The 26,697-nt window shown below is 36.7% G+C and overlaps 1 protein-coding gene across 2 annotated transcripts in view; it reads left to right on the forward strand.

Moving 5' to 3' along the window:
* Nucleotides 1–26,697, forward strand: part of EPG5 (ectopic P-granules 5 autophagy tethering factor) — a 134,805-nt gene that overhangs the window by 55,286 nt on the left and 52,822 nt on the right. For both annotated transcript variants that reach the window (XM_078153275.1, XM_020985757.2), the window contains exons 19-26: nucleotides 4–201; nucleotides 685–795; nucleotides 7,124–7,246; nucleotides 8,240–8,406; nucleotides 12,519–12,740; nucleotides 16,152–16,275; nucleotides 18,248–18,392; nucleotides 24,965–25,136. In XM_078153275.1, the coding sequence (XP_078009401.1) occupies nucleotides 4–201; nucleotides 685–795; nucleotides 7,124–7,246; nucleotides 8,240–8,406; nucleotides 12,519–12,740; nucleotides 16,152–16,275; nucleotides 18,248–18,392; nucleotides 24,965–25,136 (1,262 nt within the window). The remainder of the gene's footprint in view (nucleotides 1–3; nucleotides 202–684; nucleotides 796–7,123; nucleotides 7,247–8,239; nucleotides 8,407–12,518; nucleotides 12,741–16,151; nucleotides 16,276–18,247; nucleotides 18,393–24,964; nucleotides 25,137–26,697) is intronic.

Raw genomic sequence — 26,697 nt, forward strand, 5'->3', positions numbered from 1 at the left:
CAGGCCCACATTTCTGTAAGCACTAAACCCAATGAAGTGGGGCCTGTTGCTGTTTTTGAATTCTGGGTCCAGGCTCTCATAAGCCAACAGCTTTGGTACCGAGAACAGCCCATTCTTTTCTTGATGGACCATTTATGCAAGGCAGCTTTTCAGTATATGCAAGAAGATTGTGTACAGAAACTACTTTACCAACAGCACAAGGTAAAAACAGTTGTAATATTTGTTGTTTATGATTGTTGATTACATTTCAGGCTTGTAGATCATTCTATAAATGATTCTACCATCCCTAGGTCTACTTCATACTCATCTTCTACTACTAATTGCTCTAATGCATCCATTAGGTTGAGAGAATACAGGTTTGGTGTCTTTAGCCATATACTCTCTTACTATATATCATAGTGCAAGTTTAAAAAAAATATATGTATGTGTGTGTGTGTGTATGCGTGTGTGTGTGTGTGTGTGTGTGTGTGTGTGTGTATATATATATATAAAAAATATAGATATATATATAAAAAACACATTAAATTTCTCTTGGGGCTCCGTGATACCTTTAAGTCCTAGGACGTGTACTTTTTCATGGTAGCTTTAGAGCCTTATTATATTAGGAGATTGTGGTTGAAGTTGTTTAAAGTTCTTCCTATTGTCTTCTCAGCTTTTCTCTTTTTTGTTTTCCTGACTGGGCAGAATGCGTTAGGTTATCACTGTGACCGGAGCCTGCTCTCTTCCTTGATGAGCTGGATTGTGGCTGGCAATGTGACCCCATCTTTCATTGAGGGAGCTGCTGCTCCCTCTCAGGTAGGAACTCATGGAAATGACCTACAGAGCTTACTTAGCACCTCTTTTTAAAATTAAACGCTCTTAGAAAAAAGAACTTGAGGGGCAGCTAGGTGGCACAGCAAAACACCGGCCCTGAAGTCAGGAGGACCTGAGTTCAAATCCAGCCTCATACCAAATACTTGACACTTACTAGCTGTGTGACCCTGGGCAAGTCACTTAAGCCCAATTGCCTTAAAAAGAAAAAAGAACTTGGCTTTTTACTTTCCCATATACTTTATCAATATCTCAGTTAATGGGATGCTTATGAAAAGATTTTGTGGCTTGTTGAATATTTCAAATGGTATTAAGTAGCAGAGCTAAAGCCAACCAAGTTCCTGTCTTAAGTCTTGAGGTAGTCTTGCTCAGGGGTTATATCTAGAATTTGTTAATCCAGCTCTGTCTACTTAACAGTCTTTAGCCGTTTTTCAGTGCCTTTCACAAAGAGGATTTTCATGGAAGTCTGAAGTGAATTGAATTCTTCAAGGACTGATTTTAAATCCTGTAGAAGCATAGAATAATTTTCACTATTTCTTCTTTGCTAAATAGGGATGGAGAAAGAGACGACCTGTGTTTTCCCTGGCATAGGGAATTCTGGATGAGGAAACCTCTACCAGTGCAGGTCTTTACTTCCTCTGCCACTTAGAGTCTTAGAGAGTTGCCTAGAAAATTGAGGTGTTAAGTGATTTGTCCATGGTCACACAGCCATATATGTCAGAGGGAACCCAGGCCTTCAAGGACAGATCTCTAGTCATTATACTGTGTTGCCTCTTTTGCTGAATACTCAAGCTTATTACTCATTCTTTATGGAAAGTCATCTCAGAGAAATACAGACTACTTGAGGGATAATAGATTTATTTCCATGATGTACCTGTAGTTGGTCTTGACCTCACCTAGTCTATGCCCTCTAAGCACATCCCTGCTGCTCTTTTGCCAGATGTTTGCTTCTGCATTTGGAGTCTGTCTGTGAGCCACAGAACTATTATATCTGGCAGGGTAGTAAAATTGATAGAATGCTAGGCTTAGAGTCAGAATGATTAGATTCAAACCCTTCCCTGAACACTTAATAGCTTTGTGACCCTGGCAAGTCGTTGAATTTCTTATAGCATCTGTTTTCTTCAGTGTAAGATAAGGACAATGTACTACCTATAATAGTGATGGCACAGGATTATTTGGGGGCTTCACTGACGTAACACATGTTAAGCACTTTTAAAACCCTAAAACACTCTGTATTGTCATTATTGTAAGCATTTCTAAAGGATTATTAATATAGGATTATTGCATTTGCAAAGAAATCCTATATGAATCTTTAGAGAGATTAGAATGATACACTGCATTGACTAGGTCTTAGCATTGTGCCATCCACGTGATTTTTAATCTTTAAATCTGTAATTTTAGTGATTTGTGTCTCATTCACTTGTGTTGTGAATGATTTAAGTAACTTCATTTCTAAATCAGTTTTTTCCATGACATGATAATACTCTTTTGAAAGCCCAAATTATTGTTTAATGAAATCTAATTTTCTCTGTATAAGGCATTTTGTGTGCTATATAAGAATTATTTGTGGTCCAGAAAATTATGAATAAATGTGAAAAAAAAGCAGAAATACTAAGCCATCATTTACAGACCGTAATGCAAAAAAAGTAGGAATTAATACAGGAAACACAAACAGAAGATACAGACCTACACTGAGCCCTTACAATGACTTTCTGAATCATGAGTGGGTCAAAGAAAAAAATAATGGAAATAATAGCTATGCAAAAGAGAGTGATAATGAGACAGTTTTGAGGATGCAATTAAAGCAGTCTGCAGAGAAATAATTATATCTCTACAAAGAAATGTCAATAAAATGGAAAATGATTTAAGGTATCCAATTAAAAAATCTAGAAAATAAGCAAATAAGCTCAAAATTAGCATAAAAGAGATTTTTGAAAATTAAAGGAGAAATAGATTAAATGGAAAATGAAAAGACAATAGAATTGGTAAGCAAAAAAAGCAGCTAATTTGATCAAAATGAAGAGGGAGGAAAATCAGATCACTTTTTAAGATAAGGAAAGTACAAGGCTAATTAAGAACATTTGTAGCTTCTGCTATCATTCTGTCACTCAATTAATTTACAGGATTTTGTTAAATGTAGTATATGTACCCCCTGTTTTCCTGATGAAAGCTCTGTCAGTAGATGAGCTACTGATACTGTTGGAGAGAATTTGCATACACCAGTGAAATCACAAATTTATACCAAAAATCAAACCAAGACAGAGCTTGTAAAAATACTTTCTCTGAAGGTAAAATAGAAGCAAGAAGTCATTGATATTTTTTGCTCTCTTATTTAAGTTAGTTTCATTGGCATAAAATAACATTACATATAAGTTATGTATATCTAGTTACTTGATATGTTGTTTGGGAAATTCCCAAAATCTTTTTTCTTTCATTTTTCTGTTAAAAACAGAATTAATCAATTAATAAGCATTTATTAAGCACCTACCATGGACCAAGAATCATGCTAGGCAGTGGGATTACAGAGACATAAAGGAAATAGTCCTTGACTTACGTTCTACAGTTTTGGACAATATCACATATATATGTATTCAAAATATGCAAAATAAACACGGGATAATTTGGATATAGAGGCACTAGCAGCTGGAAATATCAGGAAATGCCTTGTGAAAAATGGCATTTGAGGTGAACTTTGAAAGGAACTAGAGATTTTAAGTGGCAAAGGCGAAGATGAAGTGAGTCCATGGCCTTTGCCAAGGCACTGAGGTGGGAAAAGCTATTGTCAGTGTGGGAGGAAGGGCAAGAAGGCTGGTTTGGCTCTATTGTTTGATAGAAGGGGAACTAATATATAAGAAGGCTTGAAAAGGAAGTTGAAGTCAGATGGTGAAGATTGTAATACTCAGATGGTTATTTAAAATGTTCAGGCTTAAAAAAAGTAAACTTCAGGCAACTTAGAGAGTTAAAGATTTGTTAAAGCAGGATGATATTTGTCCCTGTTTGGGGCAAATGGGTTGTAAAGTATTACTGCTTCTACTTAGAAGGAAAATAAATTCTCAAGTCTTTTAGTTTTAGCACAAGATTACATAATTTCTGTATGTGGAAACCCCCCCCCCCTTCTACTGTAGTTAGATACACTGGTCTGTTTACTGAAGGCAACATGGCATATTTGAAATTGGCCTCATTTGTAATGATGATGATGATGATGATGATTGTATTCCAAGTCCTGACTCTTCCGCTTATCTTGAGTTTTCAACTTCCAAGTCCCATTATCTGTTTGTGTAAAATGTAGAATTCTAATGGTGCTTGTACTGCCCAACAACACAGTGTTGTTATGAGGCAAGGACTTTATTATTCATATGATGCTGTATGTGTAAGTTGCTGTTATAATAATAATGTACTCTTTTCATTATGTTTTGTAGTTTTCCTCAGTTTACTTTTTCTTACTTGGAATGCCCTCCCTATCTCCCCTACATATCCAAATCTTACCTAGCCAAGGCAGGGTATCACCAGATTTTGTCCATAAAGCTCCTGAACCCCCTTCCAGATTTTTGTCTTCTTAGTAGACTTAGAAAAAAGTCTGTTACTGGTCTCTCTATTGTCATTCTATTTCTGTTACTGTTCTTGCCTTCTGCATTTATTTACTTCTTCCTGCATTTCTGTTATTGGGGGAAGCAAATAATCACCTCAGTTCTGGTTTTCTTTCTAAAAATGCTTCAAACTCTTCTTTATTACTGAATGTTGTTCATCTTTTGGCCTGTATGATTCAGCTCAGATTTGCAGATTAGGTCACCCTGGGCTGCAGCCTGAGTTCCATTTGTCTTTGGAGCACATTCCATTCTCTCCTATTTTTATTTTTATTTTTTTATTTTTGGTGAGGCATTCAGGGTTAAGTGACTTGCTCAGGATCACACAGCTAATAAGTGTCAAGTGTCTGAGATGGTATTTGAACTCAGGTCTTCCTGACTCCAAGGCTGGAGCTCTATCCACTGCCACCTAGCTGCCCCACCCTCCTCCTTTTTTCTAGTGGGTATGTTATAGTCTTGCATTATTCAAATGCCCTTTCCTTTTTATTTGAAGATCTTTTTCTTGATGGCTTAATGAATTTGTTGTTTCTGAATTGAATTGTTAAATTTATGTGTCTTGGAGTTTTCAGCCTTGAGTTTGTTTATTTTTTCTGTAGGGCATCTGTGAATTCTTTCAATTGGAATTTTATTTTCTACATATGGAAGTTCTGGGTAGTTTTCTTCTATTATTTGCTTTATTGTGGTATTAAGGTTTTTTGTCCTATTGAATTCTTCTTTAGGTTGTTTCTGCATCTTGCATAATGAACTTATTTTCTTTTAATATTATTGTCTTATGCTTCTATTCTTCTAAATTGCCCTTTACTTCTGTGTATTTATATTCCTAATCTATTTTGTCTTTTGTTTCTACTTGCCATTGCAGAGTCAAGTTTTTCTATTCTGTTCATTATTTTTGCTGTATAGGATGTAAATTCTGTTCACATAATTCTTATTTCTTTTCTAAACCACTCAGGAATAGCATGTTATGGTTCTCAGTTCTCGAATTCCACAGAGTCCTCTGGGTCATTAAGAGTTGGACCCATTTCCTTTGTTTCATAATTTTTGTTCATAGGTACTTGAACTCATTTACTAGATCTGGAGGGCATATTTCCTTTTGTTGTTATTTATGTGCTAGGTCTTTGGGTTTTCTTCATGAAATCTTTGATATTTTCAGTTTTACCCTACTCTCCCACCCATATTGACCTTATCACTCACTTCCTGACTCCCTCCACTTTTAATTGTGGTTTCTTTGATGGATGGATCTCAGAGCATCTCAGCTTCTTTTCCACATTGAGTAATTTATACTTCACTAAGCTCTTTTCTACAAGTGACTTTGAGTGGTCAGAAATGGCACCAACTGAATGTTGTCATCTTGCTTGGTGGAGTGCTGTATCTCTTCTCTTCCCCACCTCCCCAAGTTTTCTTTCCTCCTCCAAGTTCCTTTCCCACATGGGCAGTGTGTTTCCTGCTCTGTTCCTCAGTTGTCTGGCCTAGCACCAGCAGTTCATTCTGTTCCTTGGCATCAGTACTTCACTGCTTTACAGTTCTGGTGCTTCTAGGTTGAAGCTCCCTGCAGATTTTTGCTTCTGAAGTGCTGTGGTCAAGTTGACTCTTGAGGCCTCAACAGATTTCTACAGCCTAAAGCTGCAGTCTCTACGGCACTGGAAAGAGAGAGAGGCAACCAGGAGTATAGGGATGTGTTTCGTTGTAAGTCTGTGTCATGTCCTTGGGCCTGCCAGTGCAGCCTTGTTGCTGGTAGCATGGGGGGGGTTGGGGAGGGTGCTTAGTGAGCTTCAGTCAGTGAATTTTGGATTTTGGCTATTCTAGACCGTGGAGACACTGAAGTTGCTTTATCTTTGGAACATAATTTGTATTTTGGAGAGTTTGAGAGGTCATGAGGATTAGAAAATGTCCAGTCTCCTATCTTGTTGCTCATGTGACCCATGTTAAGAAATGTTAAGAGGCCCCCTAAACTTGTCTTTTGAGTTACCACATTTTCTAGAAACACTGGACCCAGAATATTTAGGAGGCCCTGAATGAATCAAGGATGAAGCCCCGCTGAGCTGATGTAATTTGTTTGCATCCCAAATTGGATTTCCTGTGGGAGCCAAGACAGGCACCAGGTCAATCTGCACTAGACTGGGAAATTGCTTGTGTAGCTAGGACCCTTGTAGATAAGCAGACCATCATGTTTTCATATGCTAGTAATTCCCAAGGGAGAAGAATGTGGCTTGTGCTATTGCCTTCCTCCTCCCCTTCTGGGGAGGTTTTATCTTTTTCTCACTTTTAGTGCACCTTTTCCCCTCCCATTCCGTGCCCCTTTAGGTAGAGATTTTTGTTTCTTCCTCCTCCCTTTGTTGTAGTGTCATAAATATGCAAATTTCTGTATGGGTTGAGAACTCTTTAGGTTCCACATGCATATTCATTTCTCTTGTAATAAGCCTAATTTTCATGTAAATTTTGTGAAGTTGTGATTTCCTGTTGACACCCAGAAATCACATCTCTTGTTTTTAATTTAATTCTTCACTTTTATTTGTTTATGTCTTCTCTGACTCAAGCTTACTGAATTTGAGGATTCAAAAACAGTGTCACTATAGTTCTTTTACACCTTCAGCAAATATTTTTTGATTAAGTGGAAAAGAGTAAAGAAAAATTAGCATAAATTAACGGAATACTGTTATATACTTACAGCCATATTCACTCATTCAGAAAAAGCTGGTCATTTTCATTGCCTCTATTTGCTATGGTTGCAGGTTTGGCTTGCATGGATTGTGCTGAACATGGAGTCTTTCTTTGAAGAGGATTCTCAGCTTCGTAGAGTTGTTGAAGGGGAACTGGTCATTAATTCTACTTTTACTCCTGAGCAGGCTCTCAAGGTACAGAAAGCAATCACTTCATGTGTTTGAAATGGAGGTTGGTTGAGCTCTTGATGGGGATAGACATTTCTTTAAGTTTTGTAACTTTTAAGAGGGATAAGTGTTTGGAGAGCACAACAAAAACATGGTTTATTAAACGGCTATAGATATCACTTATGCCAGGTCTTTCCAAGGTTTATTTAAAAATGAAAGCCATAATGTAACTATTTTGAGACAATGTTGGTTACATGCTTGGAATGGTTACCATTGGTTTTGTGATTTAGAAAGAGTAGGTTAGCAAGTTACAGCCTATAGTTTTGCACCTGAGAAGTAAGAAAGATTTTTACATTTTTATTATATTTTTATTATATTTATTATATAAATATTTATTTTATATTTTATTATGTTATTAATTTTTATTATATTTAAATTGTTTATAAATTGTTTATAAAATTTATTATATTTAAAATTATAAAAACCATTCTTGTGAGTTGTATAGAAACAGGCTGTGTAAAAAAACAGGAGTGGGCCAGATTTGACCATTGGGTTATAGTTTGCCAGCTCTTGAATGTTAAAGGTCTTCAGCTGGTAGGCCTTACTTTTTGATGTAAGGTACACAGGCTTTTGAGACACTTCTAACTTTTGGAAGTCTGTTCTGAACTTCCTTATTTCCAAAGATTGATGGTGATTTGACAGTGAAACTTAGATTTCCATGTTACTCCATTCCTTTTTAGTAGAAATATCTTTTAATTATCTGATTTTTAAAAATACTGTCAAATCCCTAAGTCTGGAGGAGGTATGTATTCTAGAAATGGAGGTTCATAAGTGTTTTATTATAAGAAGTATTTTGTTGTTTGTCAAACTAAATTTAAAATGACATACTCAGCTAGTCCATTTGGATATTTTGTAGGACTTTAATATTGTGTCCTAAGTTTCTTAGAACTTAAATGTAGTGATTGACTGACTGAGTTGAATGTATAAGTTGTTGGAATTAAACTTTTTCCTCTTCTGTAGAAAGCCCAGGCACAGTTGAAGCTTCCTATTGTACCATCTCTTCAGAGACTGCTGATTTATCGTTGGGCTCATCAGGCTTTGGTTACACCTTCTGATCATCCTCTCTTGCCACTTATTTGGCAGAAATTCTTTCTCCTTTATCTTCACCGACCAGGGCCTCAGTATGGGTAAGGTACTTGTTACCTGCAGTAAATTTCTGTGTGTGCTCTCCCGTGTTATATTTTTATATGTGAGTTGGAACCATTATTTGATAACCATTTCTCACCTCACAGTTTTTCCTCTGTCAAATAGTACTTACGGTATCCTTTTTCAGATTTATGATCCTTTTTGAGCAATTGCCGATGGGATATTCTACCTCAGAAATTTTGGATAGTAAAGACAGAGTCACTCAGAGGTCTTCTAAATCTGACGGAGGTTCTTCACCTATGAATTTTGTTTTTTAAAAAAGAATTTTTGGGGGGGCTATGCCAAAATGGCAAAGAGAAGTCAGGAAGCGGCCTGAGCTCTCCCCAGTTTACCTTGGAAACAATAATCAAATCTCTGAAACGGCACTTCTTAAACTGTGGGTCACAACACCATAGTTGGCAACAGTAAAAGGTTTCTGAACTCTTAGTGACCAAAATTTAATTATAAATTAGATGTGTAATGAATCCAAGGTGTTTCTGGCAGTGCTTGCCTGTGTTGCATTGCTAGACTTCACTGCAGCCTTGATTCTGAACACAAAGCATTTGCACTTGCACTGTGCGTGCCCTCTGGCCACGCAATGCCAACAAACACTGCCAAAACGTGAAAAGGGGTCATGAGTGGAAAAAGTTTAAGAAGCCCTGCTCTAAAAGAATTCTGGAGTGACAGAATCCACAAAAAGACAGAGCAAAATAATTTTCCAGCCCAAGATAACCTAGAAGGACTTCAGGAAAAGTCTGTCTCACATAGGTAAAAGGAGAGTGCAGCATAGCACAGGCAGGGTCCAGACAACCCATCAGGAGCCTCTTTAGCCACAGCACAGATCAGTAACCAAAGCCCTATTGTCTGGGCTCCACAGGCCAGTGGCATAGTAGGCTAGCTGTGAGGCTTCCAACCCCAGCACAGCAGGCAGGTCCCACAACTCAGGGCACAACAGGTACAGTTAGGCTAGGCCACCTCAGCTCACTGGGGAAGCAACCAGCACCTCAGGCCCTGGCCACAGTAAGCTAATGACTAGGCCCCTGGCCCCCAGAACAAGAAGCTTGGGACAGTGTCTCCTGTGCCCCAGGAGCAGATCTCAACTTTTAAAAATGAGTAAAAAACAGAAAAGAACCCTGACCCTAGAAAGCTACTATGGCAAGGTAGATCCGCATACAAACTTAGAAGAGGACAACGGTGTCAAAATGTCTACATGTGAAGCCTCAAAGGGGAATATGAATTGGTCTCGAGCCCAAAAAGTATTCTTGAAAGAGCTGAAAAAGGATTTATAAAATCAGGTAAAAGAAGAAAAATTGGGAAAAGAAATGAGAGTTATGCTGGAGAATTATGAAAACAAAAGTCAACAGCTTGGAAAAGGAAGCACAAAAAGTGACTGAAGAAAACAACTCCTTAAAAATAGAACTGGCTAAATGGAAAAAAAAATCCACTGAAGAAAACAGCTCTTTTAAAAGCAGAATTGGCTAAAAGGAAAAGGAAGTACAAAAGCTAACTGAAGAAATTAGTTCCTTAAAAATTAGGATTAGGCAGAAGCTAATGACTATAAGACATTAAGAATTAGCCAAACAAAAGCAAAAGAATGAAAAAATGTGAGAAAATCTAAAATACCTCATTGGGAAAACAACTGACCTGGAAAATAGATCCAGGAGATATAATTTAAGAATTATTGGACTACTTGAAAGCCAAGATAAAAAAAAAAAGCCTGGACAGCATCTTTCAAGAAATCATCGTGGAATACTGCCTTGATATCCTAGAACCAGTGCATAAAATAGTCACTGAAAGAATCTACCAATCACCTCCTGAAAGAGATCCCAAAATGAAAATTCCAAGGAATGTTGTAGCCAAATTCCAGAACTGTCAGATCAAGGAGAAAGTATGAAAGAAATAATTCAGATATCAAGGAGCCACAGTCAGGATTACACAGGACTTAGCAGCTTCTACATTAAAGGATTGGAGGGCTTGGAAAATGATATTCTGAAAGGCAAAGGAGCTTGGATTACAACCAGGAATCAACTACCCAGCAAAATTGAGCATACTCTTTCAGGGCAAAAGAGGGTTATTTAATTAAAGATGGTATTTGATAAGGTTAAACTGTTTATAACCCTACATGGGAAGATGATACTTGTAACTTAAGAACTGTATCTCTATTAGGGCAGTTAGAAGGAACATACTTAGAAGGTGTGGGTTTTAAGTTCACTTTGATGAAATGATAAAAAAAAATTAAGGGATGAAAAAAAGGATTGTACTGGGAAAAGAGGAAAAGGGGAGGCAGGATGGGGTAAATTATATCATATGAAGAGGCATGAAAGACCTGTTTCAGTAGAGGGGAAGAAGGGATGGATGAGCATTTGTTTGAACCTTCCTGTCATTGGAATTGGTTCAAAGAGAGAATAACATACACACTGAGTTGGGTAAAGAAGTCTATCTTACCCTAAGTAGGAGGGGAAAGGAAAAAAAAAAGGTGTGTGTGGGGATGCTGATAGAAGGGAGGGCAGATTACAGGAGGCAGTGGTCAGAAGTAAAACACTGTGAGGAGGGACAGGGTGAAAAGAGGGAGAATCCTAGAGAATTAATTTTAAAACTTCTTGAAATGATTAACAACTTTAGCAAAGTTGCAGGATATAAAATAAACCCACATAAATCATTAGCATTTCTATATATTACCAACAAAGCTCATCAGTAAGAGATAGAGAAATTCCATTAAGATAACTGTAGACAATATAAAATATTTGGGAGTCTACTTGCCAAGACAAATCCAGGAACCTATGTGAACACAATTTAAAAACACTTCATACAAAAGCAGATCTAAACAAATCATTTCTTGGGTCATCTCATTTAACAGTGCTCATGATGTGTAAAAAGATAATTACAGCATGTATAGCAGCAACATTTCTTGCAGATCATGAAGAGGTGAAGATATTTCCATGAAAAAAATTGACGGCTCTCCCAAACCTCATTACCATATCTTGGTATCAGGTGTGAGATGTTGGTCTATACCTAGTTTGTGTCCTGTTGTTTTCCAGTTTTCCCAGAAGTTTTTGTCAGATAATGAGTTCTTATCCCAAAAGCTGGATTTAACGAACACTAGGTTACTATGATCATTGACTGCTCCAGGACCAGATGGATTTACAAGTGAATTCTACCAAACATTTAAAGAAAAATTATTTCCGATGTTATATAAATTATTTGGAAAAATAGGTGAAGAAAGAGTCCTACGAAATTCCTTTTATAACACAAATATGGTGCTGATACCTAAACCAGAAACAGCTAAAACAGAAAAAGAAAATTATAGACTGATTTCCCTAGTGAATGTTGATGCAAAAATTTGGAACAGAATACTAGCAAGGGGTGGATAGAGCATTGGCCCTGGAGTCAGGAGGACCTGAATTCAAATCCGAGCTCAGACACATAATGCTTACTAGCTGTGTGACTCTGGGCAAGTCAGTTAACCCCAATTGCCTCACAAAAAAAAGAAAGAAAAAAAAGAAACAAAAATAGATAAACAGTAGCCAGAGTGTTGAATTTGGAACCAGAAGATTTGGGTTCAAACCCCAACTCTGCAACTTTCTGCCTTATGAGCATTCTCACATTGTGAGTTCTCTTTGGACTTTACTTTCCTTCTCTTTATCCTTTTATCCATATATATATATATATATATATATATATATATATATATATATATATATATATATATATATACATATATATGTAGTGAATAAGGATATAGAAGACTACAGAGAACAGATAGTACAGAATGTTTTGCAGAGGTCAGGTTTTATTGGCCCAACACATGAAAGTGTGGTATGAAGATGATAATAATACTTTGAATTGGTACAGCATTTATATATTTTTTAAAAAGTTCTTTAATATGTATCATTTTATTTCTTCCTTATGACAACCCAGTGAGATAAATAGGGCAGTTTGTGTATAGCCATGCTTGCTGCACTTCTTAATTTATAGATAATGGTAGGGCACCTCAGTTTTGCTAAATGCGCCTTTATCTTTGGTAGCTCTAATGAGCTCACACCATTTGATTTTAAGTAGAAAAAAAAATGATTTTTTAAATAGCTTACAGAACCCTATTTTAATTTCTTTCAAGATTGCCTGTAGATGGTTGTATTGGAAGACGATTTTTTCAAAGTCCAGCCCACATTAATTTATTGAAAGAAATGAAGAAACGTCTGGTTGAAGTGGCTGACTTCCATCATGCTGCCAGTAAAGCCCTCCGAGTTCCAGCAGATGGCAGTGAAGGACCAGGTGAAAATAATGACTGCCCCATAGAGTATCTGGCTTCTCCAGAGCTGCATACAGAACTTGTGAGGTAAAGCATATTCAGCTATGTAAGCTAATGTTTTCTTTTGTCAAGGATGTTCTGTCACCTATTGTGTATTGCAGGATGTTATTATTTTATTGCTGTTATTTGCCGAATGCGGAAAGTAGTAGCAGTTGGTTAAGCATTTGTTGAGGTCTGACAAAGAGGGTCCCGGCTTCATCATATATTTGGAGGCAGTGTGAATCTAATTAAAGTCAGTTGATTTGGACCAACCTGTATGATTACTAGGTCATTTTTATATCTTAGGCTTATATTACCACATTTGTTGTCACTTGATTACTTTAGTTTTGCAATTTTAGCTTCCAAAAAAATTTATTCACATTTTAAAAGCTGAACCTGTAGTTTTAAATATAATGACATCAGAAGGCAGTCATATGCTACTTCACATGGTATAAACTTTAAGTATATTTAAAAGATTAGCATGGTCTTTGGCTTTTTTTAATAGTAAAATACTTTGTTATTAAGGCAGTTAAATATTAAACTATTAAAGAAGCCACTTTTGGAGCAAGGCTTGAGAAGAAATCACATGTATCTCACTAATCAATAATTTTTTCTTTGTAATTTTTAAGTTTACCCAAATCTCACATATATACTTGATTAGAATGTTCTTTTTAACTTAACCTAAATTTCACCTTGATGTCTCAATTTTCCCAAGGCTTATGCACCATTATAGGGCTTTAGACCAGCTTTGGCCTTAAACTCTGTAACCTTACTGTTAGCTAGCCATAGACACCATTTCACCACATCTGTAATTGGTAACCTTTTTGCTGTAGGTTGCTTAAATTCATTAAAATGAAGTCTTTAGTGGGTTTCTTCAACCTCTGATTTTTAAAGAATGTATATTCTGCTCCTTTTGGCTTTTTCCCCATCTGTCCCCATTTCCCACACCAGTCCTTCCACCATCCTCTCGTCTTAAGACCTTGCCTTATTCTTTGTTGAGAAAGGAGAGACCATTTTCTGTCAACTCCCTCTGCTTCTCCAAATCTCTCTAGCCTTTGACATTATCCTTCATTCTTTCTTCCTTTACCTTAGTCTCTGATGGTGAGGTAGCACATCCCTTGCTAAGGCCTTTGCACATACATCCTTGATCCCATCCCTGTTCTGTCTTTTCTAGCTGATTGTCCCCACAGTCATTCCCCTGCTTTCTTTAATCTTCAGTCTTTTGCTATTTCTGTTTTTTTTCCTTTCTGCCTATAGACACATTCATGTTTTGCCTGTGCTTAAAAAACCTCACCTGACCCTCCCATCCTTTCAAGCTATCATATGTTATGAGTCTTTCTTTCTCAGTCTGATCTCTAGAAAAAGCTCCCTAGCTGATGTGGGGGTGCAGCCTGTAATCCCTGCTCCTGGGGAGGCTGATGCTACAGATCTTTGAGCTCAGGAGTTCTGAGCTGCAGTGGGCCAGGTGGACGACTTTAAGTCAGATATCAGTATGGTAGTCCCTGACAGTGGAGGGGCCACCAGGTTGCCCACGGAAGGATAGACTGGCCTAGGCCAGGGATGGAGAGCCTGCAGCCTGGAGACCACATGTGGCCCTCTAGGTCCTCAAGTGCAACCCTTTGACTGAATCCAAACTTATGAAGTTTGCATATGAAGGGCCTCCAGGCCACAGGTTCCACACCTCTGGCCTAGGTCATTAATGGAGTCAACCAAAGCTCCTGGGCTGCACAGTAGAGGAATAGAGGCTGTGCATACCTAGTACTGCACTTCTAGCCCTGGTGAGTTAGATACTGTCTGTAAGAAAAAAAGAAAAAGAGAGAACTCTATTCCTGCTGCTGCTCCTTCTTTCCCTAGTTCAGAACTCTTTACAATGTGCCTTTCAGTCTCATCATTGAGCTGAAACTGTTTACTATAGAGTTCTCAGTAATCTCTTAATTATGAAATCTGATATTTTTTTCTTACCTCTTTTTAAGTATTCCTTTTTATTATTAGGAATTTGACAAACATGAATAGGATCCAACATCAACTCTTTTTTTAAAAAATTAATTTAATTTTAGTTTTCAGTGTTCACTTTCATAAGCTTTTGAGTTTTAAATTTTCTCTTCCCTCCCCAAGACAGCATGCAATCTGATATAGGCTCTACATATACATTCCTATTAAACATATTTTCACATTAGTCATGATCACCTCTTCTTTGTAGTATTTAATGCCATTCACAATTTGGCCCCAATTTATTTTTTTCAGTTCTATTATATGTTTTTCCTCTTCATGTACTTTATGATCCGTCCATACTGTCCTTGTTCCTTACCCATAATACTCCATCTCCCTTTTCTGTACCCTTGTGCTAGCTATTCTCCATGTCTGTAAGGCATTCTTTCTACATCTCTACTTCTTAGAATCCCTAGCATCCTTTAAAACTCCATCAGCACAGCACCTTCTATGTGAATTCTTTTCTGTTTCCTTCAGCTGTTAGTGTTTCCCTGAAAAAAAAATTGTGATGTATAAATTTTGTATGTACTTACATATGTACAGGTGATCTCCCCCTATAGAATGTACAAAGTCAGAGTCTGATTTATTTAATTTTTTGGGGGCCAAACAGGTAATTAAGAAATGCATATTAATTATTATCCCTTCTTCCATTTCTTAATGTCATAAGCTAAAAGTGGGCTCTGTGTAGTGGTATTAAGTGTAGAAGGCCTATGTCCCTTCTGATTATGAAATCAGAAGGAAGTAATTTTCAATTCTAATTTTTATAGAAAGAATGACACCATCCCCTCCTTTCTTTGCTAAAATCAGGAGCTTATTTAACTAATTACATATCATAGGCCACTTCTCTAATAACGTATTCTTACTAACAAGAAGTCTTCTTCAGTTAAGTAGATTATCTTTTCGTAAAGTACCACTTAAAATATTTAGAACATAAAATTAGAAGAATTTCTTTTTGTCATACCCATTTATGAAAGAAGAGTTCACAGATTTATAATTAAATTGCAATCATAATTCTTTTTGATAGTTAGCTTTTAAAAATTCTTTTGGAAACTGATAAGGTGCAATAGAAAAATTTTCCAGATAATATATTTGGCTTTCAGCATTCTTTCTGGAATAGAGGGAGAATACATATGTTTTCATGTTGTATTTTGTTTTTCTGGGCATGATGGCTTGCTCAGTGTCATTGATTGCTGTGGAAAGGAAAAAGGAAAAAGTCTGAATTATCATTGAAAGCTTTGTAGATCACCTTTATCCATCACTTTTTGCCTTATCTTTATTTTTTAGATTGGTAAAGATAGTCCCAAAGAGAGAGAGAAATGGGCATAATGTAAATTAAAACATAGCGAATTATTATGAGTTCTGGGAACCTGATTCTTATTGTTTTATTCACTAGATAAAATGTAGTTTCTGTGTAAAGAGAGGTATAATTCATTTTACCCTTGCTTTTCTCTTTCTTTTTTAATCTTTTAGGCTCTTCAATGTATTTATACTTTGGCTAGAAGATGAGAACTTTCAGAAGGGAGACACCTATATTCCTTCACTACCAAAGCAATATGATACACACAGACTAGCAAAGATTATGCAGAATCAACAGGTGATTTTATTACAATATTTTATTTACCTCTTAGGATATCTGACAGTAATTTGAATTTGTTACTATGGTAATAAATTTTGATTGATTTGATTTGATTGATTTGTATTGATCCAGAGGTTAAAGATATCTGTTAAATATGGCCGTGGGGCTTGAATGGTCTTAGTTTCTATGGGTTTTGCCAAGGGTCCACATCATGCTTTTTTTTCATGTAAGTTCATATCTCGGTGTTAGAATGTCTCATTTTGAAGCAATGATGACAACTGTGGCCTTCCCGGAGGGCTGGGGACACTTTTTGTATTTTATGACCTTGTGAACCCATATAAGCCTCCTCTTTTTGTTAGTCCCTTTTCTTATACTAAGTTTTCACTAGCTACATACTTTCAGGCCAGCCAACCTGAGTGTGATTAAAGTGCTTTATTACAGTTATGTGGATTTATAAGAGTACAAACTAATTAGTTGAGTGTTATATAATGTAGGTATAGAACTCAATTTAATAGGAAGTTAAGTCCTGTTGATCTCTGATTTGTGATATTTCTTTGTAGCTTTTCCAAGCTCAGGTTTTCTCTCTGGTTATGTGAAAAATCTGGTTTTACCTTTCTTCTACAGTTGGTCCGAGCTGGACTTTTGTAGAGTTCCTTCACATCAGAAGTAGTGGTTGATCTGTTCTAGGCCAGTTGTTACTCTCCACGAGCTGCGCTCAGTTCTTGGTCTGGGCTTCCACTGCTCTTTGAGGGCTCTCGGTACACAGCTTCTGTAGGATGGAGCTGCTTTCCTTTTGACTGTTCTCTCCTTGGGTGTGAGTACTTGGGTCTTGCTACAGTTCTTGTGCTCCAGCCGAGACTCTATTAGTGATAAGAGGTTGGTTTGCCACCACTATTTTTTCTGAACAGCTCTATTCATTTGCATATAGAAATATTCTTGTTCGGCATAAATATGTAGGTGATGTGACTACTTCAAAGAGATGTCATCCATAGGTACAGTAAGTTATTAGGGAGAGGATAGCACACAAGCATCAATAGTGTAATTTTATATTTGATTTAAAATTCCAGCTTAGAATTATACTTTGCCGTGCTTCTTTAAAGGTGTGAATCAGATTAGTTTTGAACAAAGGATTCACGCTTGTGGCCTGCAAAGCTCTCGAGGGTAGCTCGAACTAGATTAAGATGTAGTTGGAAATATTTAACAAATAAAAATGCAATAAAACATTACTTTGTAGTTTTCTAAGTCAATATGTAGCCCACAAGGATCCATCCATTTTTACTTGAGTTTGACATCCCTGGTCTAGAATACCTTGTACATCTTGGGAAGGGTTTTAATGACTTAGGATTTTGTGAGAATATTTTTCACCAAGAATTGAAAAAGTCCTAGGCTTGTAGGAGCTTCCTGGGTTGCTGACCTACACCTGGAGGGTACACTCCCTTTGTCTTATAGATGAGGAAACTGAGGCCCAGAGAGACTAACTAACCTGTCCACAGTCACATTGGTGGCATGTGGTGAGGATTGGAGCCCATGTAATTGGACTCCAAGTCTGCTCATTCCATTCTATGATGCTGTCTCCTATTGATGATGTGCATTTACGTGGTTAACATGCACAAACATTGCAATGGAAGACATTTGTTGTTAGCTCTAATTTTTCTAGCAATTACGGTCTAGCCTGCGATTTTATTTCTGAGGCATCCTGACTCTACCATCCGAAGTGATAGTGAATGTTTTACATTTTTCCTTTTAAAAAAAAATCAGAAATGATTTAGTGTGCTATAGGAAAGATGTCCTACTTCTGAGGTTTTTGATTGGGTGGGAATTTAAAATATGGCCGTTTTTAAAGTTAGGGAGCTTTGAGTGAGATCTTTTTAAAGAGCCTATTTTTTTAAACGATTGGCTTATGTACATTTAAATATAATAAGTTTTACAACTTATAAATATATAGTGATTCGTCTTCTAAAGTTAAAGTTGTATTGTGGTTCAATTCCAGGATTTGTGGATGGAATATTTGAACATGGAACGTATCCGTCATGAATTTCAGGAAGCTCTCAATCTTTGGATTCAAGTAAAACTTGAATCTTATTCCACACCCAGCAGTTTGTCAGTGCAGATGGATTTTACTGATCCTTTGTCAGGTGGGTATCATGAACTTCTTCAAAACCATGGGGGCTTGGGGTTTGCTTAATATGATCTCCAAATAATAATCACCTTTTTTGGAATTTTTTGAAACCTCACCTGACCAGAAAACATCTAATCTTTATCCTATGAAACCTTATGGAACTTTTTTCATCTCTTAAGAATATAGATTTCGGGGCAGCTAGGTGGCACAGTGGATAGAGTTCTGGCCTTGAAGTGGGAGGACCTGAGTTCAGCCAACTTCAGACACTTCACACTTACTAGCTGTGTGATCCTGGGCAGGTCACTTAACCTCAATTGCCTCACCAAAAGCCAAAAAGACCCCCCCATCCCCACCCCATATTTATATAGATTGTTCAAAGATGTTATTTTGAGAGGAAAAGATTGGTGAGTAGAGTAGTTCTGTTCTCTGTTATATTGTGGGCAAGTCTTTTTAACGAAGACTTGGTTTTCTGATCTTTTATTTTTGTTATTATCATTGTCAATGATAATAATTTATACTTGTGTAATATTTTGCATTTTCCTCAATAATCTATCTCACTTGATACTCCCAATAACTCAATGAGGTAGATAATATATATTATTATCTCTGATATAAAGATGAGGAAACTGAGTCTTAGGAAGATCAAATAGTTGCCCAAGGTCACATAGCTAGTTAGTAGCAGGTCTTCTGCCTTCTTGTTTACAACTCTTTCAAGGGAATATTGGCAGTATGCTGCAAGACTGAAGTAGTTAGTGGTACTTGGCAAAGTATAGGACTTAATGCATTTTAGACCTCAGAAGATTATTTTGTTGCTTGTACTTCCAATTAATTAATTTTAATTAATTGCTTATGCTTTGAGATTATCTTGATAATGTAAATTATGACAGCATTATAAAACTTGAGGTATTTTAAAATGGTTTCTATTCTGTATAATTTATTATTTAAATACTTGAGTAAGTCTTAGTATTCTTAGTTAATTTTTTTTTTGTTTGCTACTTAAACGTTGGGAAATTTTGTTGTTATTTTGAGGAAACTACTCATAAATGATGGCTTTTATTTCCCAGTCAGTCTACAAGTATTTTTTAAGGCTTTACTGTTTGCTAGGCATTGTGCTAGGCATGGGAGAGACAAGTTCAGAGAATGAAACAATTCCTACTCTTAATAAGCTTGTATTCTAAATGAGGAAGATAGCAAGTACACACACACACACACACACACACACACACACAATTATCAAGTTAATAAATACAATAAATACAAATACATACAAAGTAGTTAAATATAAGATAGCTAGTGAGAGAGCACTAATAAGGAGTTCAAGAAAGGCTTATGCAGAAGATGCTGAGCTACATCTTGAAGGAGGAGAGAGAGAGACTGTGTGAAGTGGAGGGAAGAAAGGAGTATGGTCATTGCAAAGGCATAGAGAAAGGAGATGGAGGGTTGTAAATGAGAAACACAGAGGTGGTCAATTTGGTAGCGCTTAGCACAGTGTATATATGTGTGTGTGTGGAAATAGTGTCTAATGAGACTGGAAAGGGAGATTGGAGGTTCATATTGTATAGGACTTTAAAAGCTAAATAGAGGATGTTTTTTTTTTTAATTCTAGAGGCAATAGGAAACCACTGGAATTTATTGAATTTTGAGGTAGTGATAGTGGTGATGGTAGTGATGTTGTCAGTTTTGTGCTTAAAGGAAACCACTTTGATAGGAGTATGTAGGATAGACCAGAATGGTGAGAGATTTGAGGCAGGGTTACCATTTAGAAAGTTATTGCAATAATCTAAGCAAGAGGTGATATGGGTTTGGACTAAGGTGGTAGAAGGTAAAGAGAAAAGGTCAAATGTAAGAGATATTTAGGAAGAAAAGACAAAATTTGGCAACTTATTAGATATGTGGAGTGAGGGGGAGTAGAGGATAATGCTGAGATTTGGCAATCAGTGTATCATTGGTAACTTTAGAGAGAGCACTTTCAGTTGGGTGATGGAGGTGAATGCCAAAATGTAAAAGATTGAGAGTAGAGGTTTTGAAGGCAATGAGTGGGGATAATGTTTTCAAGGAGTTTGATTAAGAAAGAGAAAAGAGATAAAGGATGATAGCTTGAGGGGATGGAAAAGTCTAGTGAAGATATTTTAAGGAAGGAAGAGACTTGGACATGTTTAACACAGTAAAGATAGAATTGGTTGTTTGGAATGGGGTGTAGAGGAATGCACGTATAGAACTGACCTTGACAAGGAACTTTGATCAAAGGATGACCTTGGGTTTTGACTACAGGCACAAATCAACTAATAGTAGTTACAGCAGTGCCTCAGGCACTCCATAAGACCCTAAATTGTTCAGCAGGTGCTGATCCATAGTGGTAGTGGTAGTTTCCTCATTTGAAGTTTCCTATACCAATGAAATTGTAATTTTTTTGCTCCTTTCTTTATCCCCTCTCCCCCCACCTCCTTAAAACAAGAATGTTGCAAATATGAATTTTCAGCCATCATGTTTATTTATTTTAATTGACATTTGTTGCTTCATAACATTTAAAAATTATAGTTTGATCAGTCAATCAGTAAACATTCATGAAATCCCTACTACATGTCAGGCACTGTGCTAAGTGCTGGTGATGCAGAAAGGAGCTGCCTTCAAGGAGCTAACAATTTAATGAAGAGTAGTTAAGAGTAATGATTGTAGGTGAATGAATTCAGAGATAGAACATCTCCTATTCTGTCAGTATTACATTTAGGATTTAAATTCCTTTGTTTGATAAGTCATATTGTTCCAGAATTTTCCTGTTGACCTCTTATTAACTTGTGTTCAAGTGACCTTACTAATTTAGAAGAAGGAAAACTTTTAACATGGGACTAGTTATGAGCTTTAGACCATTGATGATTGTGCTCATATTGTGATGTCTTAGTGTGCTGTTCAGTGGAAAAATACTGGCTTAACATAAGGGTAACAGAGAGCATTAAATTTTAGTTGTTTGAGGGCATAAACAATACAGTTTCCTTTATGCCAATAGAGTCATACTTAACAAAAATTTCCTTCTGCTTCTCAAAAAGAATAGAAAATAGAGCTCCATCTGGGACAAAAGTAAAGTTTCACAGAAAGCATTTCATAAGTAATTGTTGCCTTCACTTACTGACTTGAAATTGCCTTGAACTCTCCCTTCTCTATTATTTCAAAAAACATTTTAAAAATGAAATATTTGTTGGAGATTTTTTGTAACTAGCTCCTCTCACTTCTGAATGTATGTCTACCGAGACTCTATCTTGGATCCCATGTTATACTTTGTCTTTATACTCAGTCTTGAGAAACTCATTTATTTTTCTTTAACCTGTATTTGGATGACTTCCAGATTTGTTTATCCCTGAGTCTTTCTTCTCCTTCCAGTAATTATAAATATTACAATACTTGGCACATAGTGACCAGCTCAATAAATATTTGTGTTTTTTTTGAAGATTTTAGAATTTGTTTAATGTCTGACTTTAGGAAATGACAGTGTTTGCTCACTTCACATTCACTATGGTGAGTTCATCCAGGTCACACCTGCTAACCAGGTGGGTCCTCCAGTGTTCTGTTCTGGGCTCTCTTTCCTTTTCCCTCTTTAGTATTTCACTTGATGATTTTCACAGCTTCAATGGCTTCAATTATCATCTCTATGCAGATGATTTTCAGATCTGTTTCAGTAGCCCTAACCTCTCTCTTGACTTCCAGCCTCAGCATCTTCAACTGCTTATTCCAACATCTTGTTCTTTTTCTAAAATTTAATTTAATTAATTTATTTATTGTTACATTTTAGGTTCTAAAACCATACTATGCATACTTCTGTTTATCAGTTCTTGCTCTGGAGGTGGATAGCATCTTCCTTCATAGATCTTCTGTGGTTGATTTGAGTTTTTGTGATACCCGGAATAACTTAGTTGTTCAGTTATTCTTTGAACAATATAGCTGTTACTGTATGCAACAGTTTTCTTGGTTCTGCTCATTTTGCTTTTCATTATTTCATGCAAGTCTTTCCATGTTTTTCTGAGATCATCAAGCTCATCATTCCTTGCAGCACGATAGTATTACATCACAATCATATACCACAACTTGTTTAGCTATTCTCCATTTAATGGGCATCCTCTCATGAGGTTTCCAGTTTTTGCCACCACAAAGAGAGGTGTTATAAATATTGTAGAGCATTTAGGTACTTCTCCTTTTTCCCTGGTCACCTTGGGACCTAATAGTGGTGTTGCTGGGTCACAGGGTATACACAGATTCCTTGGGTATAATTCCAGATTGATCTCCAACCCACAGATATCTTAAATTCTCTTCATGTCCAAAACGTTATTATCTTCCCCTCCCAAGATCTCCCCTTTCCCTAATTTTCCCATTATTGTGGAGGAGGGCACTACGATTCTCCTAGTCACACAGGCTTACAACTGATCTGTCATCCTTGAATCCTTCATTCTCTCTCACTTCCCCTACCCTACATTCAATTAGTTGCCAAGTCCTATTGATTCTACTTTTGTAGCATTTGTCATGTATGTCCCTTTCTCTTCTAACTCTGCTCCTATCCTGGTGCAGGCCCTCATGACCTCCTGCCAGTACTGTTGCAATAGCTGCTGATTGGACTCTCTACTTCAAGTCTCTCTTCGTTCCAGTGCATCCTCTACTACCTCTAAAACTGATCTTTCTGAAGTGCAGGTCTGACTGTGTCACGTGCCCCCACTCCATTTAGTAAACCCTAGTGGCTCCCTGTTACCTCCAGGATCAAATATAAAATGCTCTGTTTGGCTTTTAAAGTCCTGCATAACCTGTTTATTTTTCCAGTTTTCTTACATCTTATACCCATCTATATATTTTATGATTCAGTGACACTGGCCTTCTTGCTGTTTCTTATACTAAATACTCCATCTCCCAACTCCTGATTACATTTTCACTGACTGTCCCCCATGACTGGTACTGCCTCCCTCCTTATTTCCATTTCCTGCCTTTCCTTACTTCTTTCAAGTCTCAACTGAAGTCCCACTTTCTGCAAGATACCTTTCACAGTCCTTAATCTTAATGCCTTTCCTCTACTGGTTATCTCTAATATATCCATGTATAACTTGTTTCTGTATAGCTGTTTGCATGTTTTTTCACGTTAGACAGAGGTCTTTGGGAGCAGGAATTGTTTTTTGTCTCTCTTTGTGTCCCTAACACTTAGCATAGTACTTGATGGCATGTGCTTAAAAAATATTTTTTGACTGACTGTGTCATACAGAGGTCTTACCTTTCTCATATAAGCCTTCCTTACTACCTGACTTTCATAATTATATATTCCCCAAGCCCAGGATCTCCGTATGACAAATCCTTTTGTCTCTCTCCATAGAATTATTTTCCAGATCTGGCCCTTTTCTTCTTGGAAATATCACTTATTATCACCAAATCTTTTTTGGACTTGGTATAAATGTATTCAGAGCTACAATTGTGTTTCAGAGAATTGTTTATGCTAAATCTGTGATCTTATAGTTTTCCTAAAATTGTAAATCAATCAATAAGCATTTATTAAATGTACTACAGTGTACTCTGCCCTGTGCTAGGAGCTATGGAGGCATAGAGGTATATGATATGATCTTTGACCTCAAGAAGTTTGCTCTCTAGACCAATATTTAGGAAACAAATTTAACAACAAGATACACAGTTAAATGCTACCTTGTATTGTACAATTTTAAAGTGCTGTAATATTACATGTTCATATCTTCATGGATCCGAGATGACATAGCACACGATTGTGAGGAAAAAGGCTTTTTAAATTGTAAGACACTATATAAATGGAAGTGTAGCTATTGTCATTTATTTTGCTTTACTTTTTATAGCTCATTAGTGCCTAGTGTATGTTTTTCATATAGTAAATGTTTAATAACAAATATCTAATTGAATTAATTTCAGACTTTGTCCTTAAAGGCTATGACTGACTCTCTCTCTCTCTCTCTCTCTCTCTCTCTCAGTCTCTCGATCTCTCTCTCTCTCTCAATCTCTCTATCTCTTTCTCTCCCTCTCCCTCCTAAAGGCTGTGAACTCATCTTTTATAACCCATGACCCTCATGTTCTGTTTCAGGCATATTTTTTCACTCTATGCCTGTGCAACTAGTCTTTCCAACTCTGCTTTCAGGAATCTTTCTAGACAGTCACATGCCACAGAACACTTCTTTCCCTTTGTGCCCATTTAGTCCATGAAGTTTAAACACCAGCCATTTTCTAATTTTCCTACATTCTTTCTTCCTTTCCCACTTCAAAATATTTTTACAATTATTGCGTTTATCTATATGTGCCCCCTTTTTGGCCTATCTTGCCTCTGATTAAACTATACATTTTTTGGAAATGAGGTCATAGTTAATTTTTAACCGCAGACTTCTGAGCTTCTACTAACATGCTTTTTACCTTGTGGCTGCTCATATAGGATTTGTTGACTGAGTCAGAAAACATTACATTTGCTCATTCTGATGATTTGTATTCAGACAGGTATTTTATATTTACATGATTCTTAATGATAGAAAGTAATGTTAAGACACCTTCTGTTGTCATTTGCTTCATATTTAGTTAAGATTTGTTGGTTTTGATTCTTTTTTTTTTCAGCCAAAGAGAGGATCTTGAGTAACTTGAAGAAACATGAGGCTCCTCATCCTCCCCTTGTTCTGCATGCACTGAAAGCTCCAGTGCCCATCATTTCTTCAACTAGTTTGCTCAATCAGAAAGAAACTATGCAGCTTATACGCCCAGACCTGAATCTCTTGCAGCAGCATGCTAAGTAAGATGATGAATTGAAATGTCTCTCTTCTTCATACTACTCACATAGCCCAAATGATTTAGCACCTGAAGTGGCTCAGCCTGGGAGCACTGACCAAGCAGATTTGAGTAACTGAGTTTAAGCACTCAGGTTGTGACAAATCTCTTCATTTCTTTTAGAAAACTGAAGTAATATTGCACACATTCTTAGGGACTGTACATTTTAGTATGTTTCAAGTGGTAACAATTCGAATGCCAACTAAAGCTAACTCAGTTTTTCTGATATTTTTTTTCTGTTCTTTGTTGTATCTTTATGTAGATTACCCATTAGTAGATAGTGAATATTATTTGAAGACAAATGTTATAAAAAATGATTTTTGTCTTGATTTTAAAAAAATTCTTATTACTAATTTGTCCTAGGTAAAAAAAAAAACAAACCAAAACACTTTTACAAGAATGAAAAAGTTGAGTAAGGTGCACTGTCTCTACAGTTTATAGTCTTAGGAAGTTTCTTGGGGCACTGAGATGTTAAGTGACTTGTCCAAGGTCATACAGCCTGTAGGATGTATCTGAGGCACAAGTGGGAAGGATATGAATGCGGGTCTTCTGGATTCTGAGGTCAGCTTTCTATCCGTATTACCCCATGCTGTCTCCACTCATACTCTACTAACGTGCAGGGTTGTGAGAGTCAAATAAGATAATAATTGTAAAAAATGCTTAGCACAACACCTAGCATATGTTAGATGTGTATAAATGCTTTTTCTCTCTTCCTTCCTTTAAGGGGACATCTTACAAGATGGACAAAGAGCAACATTTTTGTAAGAAGGGGCCATATACAGAATAACTTCACTTTGCCCACTAGAAAAGAGCCAGCCTTCATCATTTTATAGTCTTTATTTTACTCTAAGTTAAAGACTTCCTTTCTTGAAGACTTTTTGCTAAAGTTGTCTGTCAACATACTATATATGTTGCCTGGTTATTTAGAAGAGAAATAATTAGAAACATGGTTAGAAATAAGACTAATGGGTTTAGATGCATAAATACCAATGCACTGTGTATAAATAGAATGAAATTGAGTTTTTAAGATAAGGAGATAAAATTGCCTCATAGGTTTCACCAAGAGTTGGTGGGATGAAACTTATAAATAGACTATGCCAATTGAAGTATATATCTTGTTCATAAGAAATAGATCTGATAGAGGGGATCCACAATGGTAGTGTAGCTCAGGAAGGTAGTATTTTTTTAATAGACTTCAATAAACCTTAGAGGAAGCAGCATGGAAAGCATTTGGGCGAGAGTAAAAGGAGAGAGGAATGTAAGTGATTGGTTGTTCAGTTGTGTCAGTTGTATCTGACTCTTTGTGTGACCCTGCTTGGGATTTTCTTGGCAAAGATACAACTTTACTTTTCTAGATCATTTTTACAGATTAAGAAACTGAGACAAACAGGGTTAAGTGATTTGTCCAGGATCACACAGCTAGTAAGTGTCTAAGAGCAGATTTGAATTAGGTCTTCTTGACTCCAGGCTTGGTGCACTGGGCCACCTACTTGCCTACACTAAATGATATTACAGTGAGATTATAT

This window comes from Phascolarctos cinereus, unplaced genomic scaffold (assembly GCF_003287225.1).
Source record: "Phascolarctos cinereus isolate Bilbo 61053 unplaced genomic scaffold, phaCin_HiC Scaffold_4;HRSCAF=312, whole genome shotgun sequence".
In the NCBI taxonomy this organism is placed as follows: Eukaryota; Metazoa; Chordata; class Mammalia; order Diprotodontia; family Phascolarctidae; genus Phascolarctos; species Phascolarctos cinereus.